The following is a 12,235-nucleotide window of genomic DNA, read 5'->3' on the forward strand; positions in this document are numbered from 1 at the left end:
TGTTATGGGCTAAGCTACAAATAAAATATGAAGAGGTGGGAAGTACTTGGGACAATTCCTACGTTTTAAAATAAGTTTGTCGAAGGGTATACTTATGATATTTAGAATGCATGTATGATCAAATAGAAATTCTTTGGAAAACAAACATGATGCATCCAAAATTCTCACTGTAATCCGCTGCATCATAGATAATCAAAGACAGAGGTAGCTAGTGAACAACACAGTTTGTACCCTGCCATCATTGTCTCCACCACCAGGGCTCAGAATTTCAATCTCTTTTAAAAATTTCTCTTGCCTAGCCTGCCGAATATCCTGGAGCATATGACTCTTTCTCACGGGTCCAAATCCCCTAGAGTTGGGGCTAACTCCACCGGTGGATTTGGCTCAATCTTAACCGTTCTTCTGACTTCTATGGCTGGGATCATGGCCCCTACTCTTCTTCTAATCAACTATCTTAATCATATAGATTTAGAGGAAAATATTTAGTTTTTTAGTACTTCCCACCATAACCATGATTATTCTCCGGCCAATAATATCAATAAAACAACGTTGTCCATCACAAAACCATCTAAATAAACATTAGCATTATGTTCTTCACCATGGTTGGAGGTAGATACCCTTGAATCTTCAGTTTGACTGTTTGAGGCAATGAATAACAATATGCCAATATTAACACCATAGCTGAACTAAAGTTCGATGACAAAGATGAAGCTGTTGTGGCTCTGGAGGGAAAACGATGGTCTGCTGCTTTGGTACTTGTAATTTAATTAGGAAAAGAAAGAAACACGGTTACAGAGATTAGAGAAAATCTCAGCCGTATAAGTCAAAAGGACGGTTGAGATTAGGCCAAATCCACTCGGTGGGGATCTGGACCCCTTTCTCACTTGCCATCGATCGATCATAATATCGTCATGAATGCACTTTTTTTTTTTTGACAACAGGTAACTTTCATTACCCAGCTTGAAAAACAAGCCGATAGCATAACAGAGGAAAAAAAAAAGCTTGAATGCACTTTCTTGATCACTGAGAAAAAAAGCTTAGGCTCTAATTAGCTCATCATCAAATCTCTCCTAGTTAGAGATGCTACTCTAGATGTAGCTGTGTAGTGTAGGTTACCGTCGCAAAATTTTCCTTTAAATGGTTACCATTGCAATATAGAAATAGCACATGAAAACTATGCGATCTCTTTTAACGCGAGAATCATACTAAATTCTTGTGTTCCAAATAAGCCCTTCCTATTTACTAACAACGATTTGTCATCGTAATGTTTTGGCTATGATACATCTTGTTGAATGAAAATGGTCAAAAATGATATCATGTCTATAGAAACGTTTTTCGCACTCACTTGAGAATTTATCATATTTATTAGTATAACAGTTTAGCGACGATACCAATACGATACTTACAAAAAATATTCTAATCAAATTTGTTATATGTTTAGAATTGAAAACAGTTTAGAGCAATCATACTCGGTCGGTCGGAAATTTTTGCCACCATGTTCATCCCTGTTATCCTTAGTTAAAACATATACAAAATCAAAAAATAATTTCAAGGAATAAACACACGTGATCCATCCAAAATTTCTCCCTGCAATCCAAACTGCGGTACAACCAAAGATGAAATAACATGATCAAAAGCGCTCCATCCTACATTGACAGTTTAGGCTGAGTTTAGTTCCAAAATTTTTCTTCAAATTAACTTTCAACTTTTCTGTCACATCAAAACTTTCTTACGCATACAAACTTTTAACTTTTCCGTCACATCGTTTCAATTTCAACCAAACTTCTAATTTGACGTGAACTAAATACACCCTTATTATATTGGTTAGTGCACATCGTAAATACACCATTCACCTAAAAAATATACGAATCTGAACATAGGTTATGTCTATATCTATATCTTGATTCGTAGATAAAAGTTAGTCTTTTTTTTAGGACGGATGGAGTAAGTCCGCCTCTTGGATGCCAACTACTGCAAGAACAGTACGTGCAGATAAAAGAAGAGGAGCGTGTGCAGAATTGCAGAGATTGGAACGACTCGGAAGAGGCATTATCCTCACGAATATTCTCGCCACGCCTTTGCTTTCTCTCTAGCAAACACATCTGCATGCAGCTACCAGCAGCAGCAGCCGCAGAAGCAGGCATACCACAGTGCAAGCTACAAGCTACTCCAGCTTATAGCTAGTTGGTGATCTTTTCGATGAGCTACCGCCAATGGCAGCAGCAACCCATGATATGCCACTACAAGCCTATATACTCGCATGCTGAGCGTGATCTGCGTCAGATTCAGATATATATTCAGATCAGATCACCACGTATGCTATCTACAGTGCTAAATTAACGGAAAATGCACTGGTGGAGAAAGCGTTTGCAGTCCCGGTTCATAATCCCCTTTAGTATCGGGTGAAATAACCGGAACTAAAGATCGAGCTGACCTATTTTTTTTTCATGGCCCTATTGCTACATGGTTTATATACATGCATATATATGTTTCAATACATATATATATATATATATATATATATATATATATATATATATATATATATATATATATATATATATATATATATATATATATATATATATATATATATATATATATATATATATAAAATATTATATTTATATATGTTCCAATACATATGTACATGCATAATATATATGTATTTATACATATATATGTTATGCAAATGCATATGTATATATATATATATATGACCAAAATATATATTTACATTATAGAAAATGTGTACAGATGCATATAGAAACATAGTCATGTATTAATTACAATCCATTATATGTCCTAGCTAGCTACAATTTTGACGTAGTAGTAGTCGCTATCTCAGAAGCTAAGGACCTATGAATTGTGTTTCCGTCGTAGTAGAATTCACCCTTGGGATCAAGGATTTGTTCGTTGATAAATCCCATGAGTTGTTCTTGAACCGCCACGATAAATTCCTTGTGTGTGATCAGGTTATCCCTCATGCGAATAAACTATATGAATGTATGAAATTGATTAGTAATTAAACAACAAATCGATACAAAATGAAATTTTGAATTTATTTGTACGTACATCGAGCTCTCTTGTGGTGATGATTTGGTCTACAAGGTAGTGGCAATACTCGCACACGTAGTAGCCTCACAAGTTAGTTCCCTACTTTTGCTTTGCGCACTATAAATAAATGACAAACGACGAGAGATCTAATTAATATACACTTGTATGTATTTGAATCGGAGAAATATAAATGTAGAGCATGTGTACTCACAGGAAATTTGAACTTCCGCCTAAGTCTTTCTCTCCATTTGCCGCGGACCAAATGACGGAACCGATACCAAGCCCTACATGGAGTTTAAAGCTATGATTCGTAGTAGCAATTAACTATAACAAGATTCTTAATTAACATAGGAACTTATGACAGTACCTGTCTATAAGTTCGAAAACCTTATCAAACGTAGACTCTTTTTTATCCATTGAGTCATGTACGTTGACGGTGCAGGCCTCCAGGTCGAAGAGTAAAAGCACCCAGTGGAATCTGCAATGTGCGTTGGATGCATTACATATGAAACACTTAGCATGTTCGTACGGGAATGCACCCAGTGGAATCTTTAGTCCCGGTTGGTATACCAACCAGGACTAAAGATCCCGGGGGGGGGCTTGACAGGCCCTGACAGCATTTGAACCGGGACTAAAGATGATCTTCACCAACCGGGACTAAAGATCAAATATGTCCGTTACCCTTTTTAACCGGGACTAAAGATCATCTTTAGCCCCAGTTTTTATTACATCCGGGTCTATTGTGGAATTCGGCCGACCGACGAAAGATAGTTTCTCCACCAGTGATGGGAGAACTATGGGCGAGAGAATCAGCAAGCAGTTAAAGCGAAGACAAAGTTTTCTACTTCGCCGTAGGTTTTCAGGGGGGGGGGAAAGGAGAGAGATTGATCGATCGTTCGATCGTTTCTTCGCCATCGTCAGCTCTATCTTTTTCCTTGTCTGTCACACCTTTTTCTTTCAGCTTGGTGGTTTAGCTGGGGAGAAAGAAGATATAGATGTATATATGTATATCCATCGAATTTGATCGTCACATCTTTTCTATATTTTTTTACGTGCATCCATCATCCTTCACTGCATCCAGGGGCGGATCCAACATGGGTGCAAGTCCCCCTACATCCACAAGACCTATGGATACCTCTGGAACACCCCCTTTGATTTTTTTTTTCACAATGAATGGTAAACTAAAGATCCCTAAATGGTTGGAGATTGAAGAAACTGTGTAACTGAGCCTCTCCAATTTTTTTTCCTGGATCCGCCCCTGACTGCATCTGTCTCAGTTCTCTAAAAAGCGATGAACACATATATATGTAACTAATAATCAGTGATAATATTGCATGAAGTGTAAAGGTTTTTGAGATCGAGACCAGACGAAGAGATGGATAGAGGTGTGGTGATGCTGGCTCATGATGTCGACACTATCACGCACACTGCACCAGCATCTTGTGTACGTTGATCTGCAATAATTCTGCATCGTTGCTGTGATTTCTGAATATGGCCGGTTCAGATCGACTTTTTTCAGTGTTTCGTCGTCGATCGATCGACCAATCGCAAGCAGATATAGGTATGGATGGATCGAGTAGTGGAAGGGCGAGTGGACGTACGTGTGCGAGCTGTTGCCAGGTCAAAAAATGGAGCTAGGAACAGGACTACAAAAGGTGAAAGGACCATACATATGTATGGACGATGGAATCAAAGCTAGCTAGGAAGAATGCTGGAAATTGCAAACGTGCTTGTGGAATGGTGGTGGATGTCTTCCGGTGGGAAGCTATCGACCAGGGTTTAAATCCTCATCCCACCAAGAAATTTCGGTCCTTTGTTCCACCAAAAAAAAAAACAAAAACATGGGCTAAAAGTCGACATATATGTATGTATGGATAGCTAGGGCCTCAAAGCACGAGTTAAGACCTGATCCGTAGAGAACGATATTCCTAGTGTAGGGAGGATAGACTTTCGTGATATTTTTTTACCCCGGTTTTGTATGCTTCTTCTTAATTGAAATATCTAGGGGCCGAGATATTTTTAAAACGCTACAAAAATATTACTGGGAATTGAGGCCATCCTTGGCAGATCCGTTATTTCTTTTTCTTTTCTTTTTCCTTTTGGTTTGGACTATGAGCCACATGTAGGAGGAATGTTCGAGAGAAAATAAAGCCACATGTATGATATTTTTGTAGACAGCAAAGCTAAGCTACCCAATCGGTTGTGGCCTATTATCATGGGGGAGAAAAATGCTCAGCCAAGTGCTGAATAAATTTATTTCTCAAAGAATCCTGCAGAAATAATGTGCAAGTAACCGAAATAATGGGTTTGTGGGCTGAAACGGTTCGTGCCCAAATTGGTGCGAGCCCAGCCCAGGTATACTTCCAAGTTCTCTCTCTGAAAACTCACACTCTGTTATGCTATTATTCTTCTTGTTTTTTTTTTTCTTTTCCATGGTGGGCTGAGATGGTGAGGGCCCAATTTATGATCTCGAGAATAGGATCAATCTCTCTGCGTGTTATGGGCATTGAGATTAAGCAATGAATAATCAAAATTAGTTTCCCTTCAAGTTCTTCTCAATCTATAATCTCTTCTCATCCCAACTAAACTATCTTTCGATCTGGCGGTGTTTTATCCCAAATTCACACTGAAACCCTGCGCATAACACTGCGTTACTGCATTTCTTACAGAGTTTCCGATTGGGATACAACAGAAGCTGCAAGCTGCGAAGAAAAATTCAGCTTCACCATCATGCATTGTGCATATTGTACTTCCTCCGTTTCATAATGTAAGTCATTCTAGCATTTCTCACATTCATATCTATTATTATATAGTAAAAGTCCATTAAACTTCGTACAAACACTCTCAAGCCGCCACGTGGGACTCCTACAAACGCTCCTAAGCTACTACGTGGCTCTCTAATAAATCGCTAGGCCCACTATTTTCATCTATTAGATTTATTTTTAGAATACCCACTATTTTCATTTACGAGATTTATTTTTAGAAAAAAAAACCATAATCCACCTTCCTCCCCTTTCCCCCACCAACCCACCCTCCTCCCTATGGTATGTACGTACGTACGTATCTCTCCCCCTCCTATGCAATCTTCTCATCTCTTTCTTTCTTTTAAATTTGTTACAATTAAAAAAAATATTTTTAAATCATTTCCGTATAGAGGAATAATCATAACCTTGCACATAAGTCTATTTTATCATTCTTCATTATCGTATTCATGGTGCTTAATTAACCAAATAAATACCAATAAAATGTACTACATTCTTTAACTCATAAGAAATATTTATTTTTTATTATATCCTAACCTTAGGATGCTATTGAAGCTGTCAAAAAAAAGAAGAAAAAACAACAATGTATCACTTTATAAAACTTTCATAAATAAATTAAATATAATAGATATGACAAAAAATAAAAACACTTAAAGCATGAGTAACATTAAAAAAAAGTTCCTCCATTATTTCAAATCATATCCGAACCTTTCACATGCCATCCAACAATAAAAAAATATTGTGTAGAACATAGATAATGTAGATCATATCATCATATATCACTTCACAATCATGCATAATTAGATTAGCTCTATAATATCAAAAAATAAAATATAATAATTAGTTCTGATTAGCACTCTAAAAAATCCACTGTTCTAAAATATTGATATGTTAAAATAATATTATTTTCACAAAACAAAGTAATGTTAGTTAAATATTTCAGAAAAATTGACGTTATCATAAATTTAATATTTAAAGGAATATACAATATCCCAAACTAGAATACTCTAATTGTGATTAGCACTAAAAAATGTTATTTCTGTTTTAAAATATGAATTATCACATTAATGTAAATCTAGATATATCCAGATAAATATTTTGATATAATTATATCTTTAGCATTTCAACGACTATAAAAAATAATTAAATGAACTAGACCGATATGTCTTAATTAAGACTAATAGGAGGTGTATATGTTGATCTTTTCCTCTTTAGTCTTCGGAGTATAAGTTTAAGTTAATCTGAGTATATAGTATATAAGGTCCAGTGTACTTGACTCATACATGTCTTGCCTTACGTGTCAATTCTATATTACACTTAAACCCTTGTATCAATTCTGTGTATGTACTACTATCCACCAATCATTGAGGCAAGAATATTATTATATACTAAAATACCATTGAACATCATACAAATGCTCCTAAGCCGTCATGTGACCTATTATTTTTAAACATTAGTTTAGATGTATCAAAGTAATCTCTCCATATTAATCTCCCGTATCCATACCACAGAAAAATATGTACTATTCATCGAAAAAAACCTAGAAAAACATACCTACGCATGTATGATTAAAAATATTAATCTTTCCCTCCTAATCCTCAAATTTAAAACTAAAACTTTATTATGTTTGTACCTACCTACATACGATCAGTCCATCGAGTCCTCTATGACTCCTTTCACTCTTGGTAGGAGAACTCACTAGCCTACTTACTAATACACTTTTTTATAAGTGTATAGACCGTGAGCTAGGTATTAAAATTTGTGATCGACGATAGTCTTGAAGGGTATGGCTACATCAATGCGGCACCCATATTTAAAGGCATTATAGAATAAATCCTTAGCAGCGATGGCCAACTTAGCACGTTAGATGGGTATTTATATCTAATTTTAATGGTTTTCTCTTATTAATTGATAGAAGTGGTATTTAAAAATATTTATACATTTAGACACAAGTGAGACATGTGCACTTCGGTATGAAATGGAGATGATTTTTTTATTGTATTAATGATATATTAAGTTTGTTTTTTTAATAATCAATTCTATCTTATTAAAAAGGCACCCAACTCTTTCAAGAGAACAAAAATAAGTAGTTGTGATAGGGGACTTTATATATAACCAGCTAGGTTTTTTTTTTAATATGAGAGACATTCTTATAATTAAATTTAGTGTATCATCAAAGTCTATGGTCAATTTTAGGGTAGAGATAAGATAATCTATGGATTTTAAATAAAATATGGTAAGATAACATGTTTTAGCATTCTTTTAATAAATAATAACTAAATTGTCCGCGCATCTGCGCGGGCTTCCTCCCTAGTTGTTGTTAATGAATCTAGACATACTCCCTCCGTCCCAAAAAAAGACAAACCCTGGTTTCCGTACCCAACGTTTGACCGTCCGTCTTATTTGAAAAAATTATGAAAAAAATTAAAAAGATAAGTCACGCATAAAGTATTAATCATGTTTTATCATCTAACAACAATGAAAATACTAATTATAAAAAAATTTTATATAAGACGGACAGTTAAACGTTGGCACGGGAACCCACAGTTTGCCTTTTTTTTTGGGACGGAGGGAGTATATATCTATCCAGATTCATTAACATCAATATGAATGTAGGAAATGCTAGAATGACTTACATTGTGAAACGGAGAAAGTAGTAGGGAAGCTTCTTTTCTTTTCTTCCTTTTTTTTTTGCTAAATTACAGGGATTCTGAGAGGGTACTGCATGCTACTGGACTATTGTCACGTCTGGCAAAACCAGAAAATTCATCGAAGATAGGAGTAGTTACCAGGAGTAGTTGTGTATGACTAAATAATTATACAGTGCAACACTGACAACTTCTGCACAAAATGGGCTGAGTGGGATTTGCCTGGGATTTAATTTAATTAGTTCATATGCTAAATCCCAAGAAAATCCCCTCTCCAAACGAACAAAAGACGCGCAGAAGGTATAAGCTACTAGTACTAGTTCAAATCATAAATGAACAGCCATTATGGCTTTTTGACATCTTGGGTGTAGATATAATCCGTGTGGAATTCTTCCCATTTGGCTGAATCAAACTGCAGCTGCCCATTGTTATTGGAACCTGTACTTCCTCCATTCTCTCTGCTTGGTTCCTGATTGATCAAGATCATCATACTGTTAGAAGAAAACTTTCAAGAACGAACGAAACAGAGTGGAAGCAGAAACTTTGATCAATTTATAGATTGGATGTATGGAAATCTCAAAAAGTAGTACTACCTCTATAATATTGTCATATTATTGTGTTTTACAAATATATTGTAATAGAAACTAGTGATCCTATTATTATTTTAAAAACAATAACGATGTCTTAAAATTAAGATAATGTCGTTCTTTGGAAAGTTCTCCCTCCGTTTCATATTATAAGTCGTTTGATTTTTTTTCTAGTTAAGTTGGACCAAGTTTATTGAAAAATATATTAGTATTTTCAACCCAAAACAAACATATTATCAAAATATATTCAATGTTAGATTTTCTGAAACTAGTTTGTTATTTTAGATGTTTCTAATTTTTTCTATAAGCTTGGTCATACTTGACTAGGAAAAAAAATCAAATGACTTATAATATGAAACTGAGGGAGTTTGTTAAGACAGTGCGAAGTAACATTCATGAAGCTGTGCCTGTCGTATGCAAATATATAGCATCTTCGAACACATGGAGGTAACACGCATGGATGGATCGATGCAGCTCGGAGCATTGTACCAGGATTCCAACGATAAACATGTGGTTAAGTACATGTATTATGCCATCAAGAATGGTGCTACTGTTCCAGGTGTCACAGATTCAGATTAGAGTGTTTTCCCATGCTATTGCCCTCCAGCAATTACACAAGCTGAAAATAAACAAGAACGCCACGCCATTTCAGAACACGATGCTCCTGTTTCATTTTAGTATCTTATAGCCCAAATGTACATATATATAATACAGTGTGTGTATGAACTCTTCTCTCAATGCATATGCGTGCTTGCAAGTTGCAACCAGAGCCAACAAGAAGTTTGCAAAATGCATGCACTGTTCACTAGGAAAATTATAAGCCGTAACGCTTATTAGCGACCGAAAAATAATTTGTTTGTAAAGGTTTTACATATGTGTTATTAGCGGCATAAAACCCAATGTTGAGAAATAATCTATGATTAATAACACATCCACATCAACTCTAAAATTAAGTTATAGAATTCAAATTTGGCCACGGTTAATAAGCTGAAGAAACGATACTGAACTAATCTGCTGACCTGGGTGGTGGTTGTGCCGTTGCCGACGCCATGGCTGTGCTTCTCCTGCAACAGGAGCTTCCTGGAATGGGTATCTTGACCTAGCAGGAGGAGAGCAAGGCATAGGAGGCAGAGTGCCCTAGCTGTTCTTCCTGGATTCACCATTCTGAGATCTCTCTCTCTCTCTCTCTCTCTCTCTCTCTCTCTCTCTCTCTCTCTCTCTCTCTCACCAAAAGAAAGAAGAACACACTTGCTAATTAACTGATCAACTTTTTTGCTGCTGCTTCTTCTTTCTTCTTCTTCTTTGTTTCTTTGCTTTGCTGCCATTACCAGTATAGGAAGGAGGAACATATTTATAAGCAATGGAGGCTGGAGAGAGAGAGAGACATCGGTTCCTTGGAAAGAGTAGCATCTCGTACGTGCGCAATGCGCATGCTGCAGTGGCCTTGAGATGATAGCAAAAACAACCAAAGTTTTGTGGTAGAGTACGTGTGGATCGCCTTGGGGAGCTAAAATGATCTCAAAGTCCAATTTCCCGGCAATTCGATGTGTAAATTGTATATACGTTGGTATCTCGATCAAGTCAATTTTACAACTCAAGTGCCCATGCACTTGAATAGGGGTGAAAACGGTCACATAAATTCCCGATAGACTGGCGTACCATTTTTGACTATTTATAAAAAAAAATCTAATTTCTTTTTGCATTGTATTAATGTTGACAATGAATAGTTTAAATGATAAATACGGTCAATTACAGGTCGATTGAGCGTCGTTTCTAAAGAGATGCTACCGATTCTGACCGTTTCGACCGACTCGTCTATTCTAAGGCATGTCTTAACCAAACCAAGATGGTTATACTAGGATATCTCACCTATTTTTTTTTCCTGAATTTAAGTTTTCTAACCTATTTTTTTCAATAAACTATGTCAAAGTTAAGCAAGTTTGACCCATAACAAAATTAAAACATCTTATAAATGAAACGAATGAAATAGTAGTTTATTTACACGGGAATCGGGAAGATTTACCATGTCAGTAACTCGATGCATCGTACCGTACATTTTGACTTTGCAATGTTTGCACCAGGCCTACACCTTCAAAGCCTTTGCACATACCAAAGGAGAAATTTAATGAAGTTGACCCAAGTTGAGAGAAGGGCAAGGGAGACATGAGCAAGGAAGACTGAGAAATTGAAGTAAATGGTGGACATTGGGTTTTGCAAAGAGCTAGGAGTAGAGGGGAGACCTCTGCATTGGGGATGCTGCATTGAGCGGCTAATCAATGGATTCCAACACAAAGTCAAGTGTCAAAGTGTGTGTTTAGGCCATGCACAAGCTTCCATTCCTCCCCCTTCTCTCTCGCAGAGTTGGCAGCGATTGGACATTGTGGGGAACCGGCCTCCATGCCTTTCCACACGAAACAAAATTAGCACATGTCAATGCATGTGTGCGTGTCTTGTGTGGAGCATGGTTCTAAAATAACTTGGCATAAATAAAGAGGAAGTGGATCCTCTACTGTTTGGTTGTACTCCTCCATCTTGAATTATAATATCTATATTTTAACGAATATGAAATTAGCATTACATGAAAGTACTTTAAAATATAAATATAGTGATATAACATGCATAATATTTAGTATATATTAGTATTATTTTTAATTAAAAGTTATCGAGTTCGATTTTTCATTAAAAAGGAAGTGCCTCATAGTTTAGAACGGAGGGAGTATAATAATAATAATTATCATTGACATATGGGTATAGAGAGAACAAGTAGGGGTGGGCATTCGGTCTGACCGAAATTTTCGGTCTCGATCTTCGAAAAGTGAAGACCAAATTTCAACGCAAAAAATATCATGACCGACAAATTCGGTCTCGGTCTCGGTCTGACCGAAATTCAGCAACATTTTCATATATGCAAAGAAATAATGGAAATTTTTACACAAAAATCACAAAACAAATCCATAAGCACGTATGACTAAAGACTCTTATTACGTTGCATGCCTAGAAGAAGTAGGGCTGTGAAAATTAGAGTTTAATTATATTGAACTTGGTGGATTGTAGGTTGCATTTAGATTTTTTTTTTAATTTGGTCTTTCGGTCTATTCGGTTAACCGAGGAGACTAACCGAATTGACCGAACAAAGTTCGGTCTTTCACTATATAGGACCGAATTGATGACTGAATTTCTC

The 12,235-nt window shown here is 36.2% G+C and overlaps 1 protein-coding gene across 2 annotated transcripts; it reads right to left on the reverse strand.

Annotated features, from left to right (window-relative positions):
- Window positions 1–8,473: 8,473 nt before the first annotated feature.
- On the reverse strand, window positions 8,474–10,379 carry PSK1 (Phytosulfokines 1). 2 transcript variants are annotated; one of them, NM_001421657.1, is made up of 2 exons: window positions 10,074–10,379; window positions 8,474–8,936 (listed from the first exon to the last, which is right to left on the reverse strand). In NM_001421657.1, the coding sequence occupies exons 1-2, from the start codon at window positions 10,215–10,217 to the stop codon at window positions 8,811–8,813; spliced, it is 270 nt and encodes an 89-aa protein (NP_001408586.1). In that variant the 5' UTR covers window positions 10,218–10,379; the 3' UTR covers window positions 8,474–8,810. The 2 variants fall into 2 exon arrangements, with proteins under 2 accessions (NP_001408586.1, XP_015642599.3); XM_015787113.3 differs by having other exon boundaries at window positions 10,062–10,377.
- Between the last annotated feature and the right edge of the window lie 1,856 nt (window positions 10,380–12,235).

This window comes from Oryza sativa, chromosome 6 (assembly GCF_034140825.1).
Source record: "Oryza sativa Japonica Group chromosome 6, ASM3414082v1".
Taxonomy (NCBI): Eukaryota; Viridiplantae; Streptophyta; class Magnoliopsida; order Poales; family Poaceae; genus Oryza; species Oryza sativa.

Coding starts and splice junctions, on each gene's coding strand:
- PSK1 (XM_015787113.3), bottom strand. CDS start 10,217: ATGGTGAATCCAGGAAGAACAGCTAGGGCACTCTGCCTCCTATGCCTT. Junction 8,937..10,061: donor CCACCCAGGTCAGCAGATTA/GTTCAGTATCGT, acceptor TTGATCAATCAG/GAACCAAGCAGAGAGAATGG.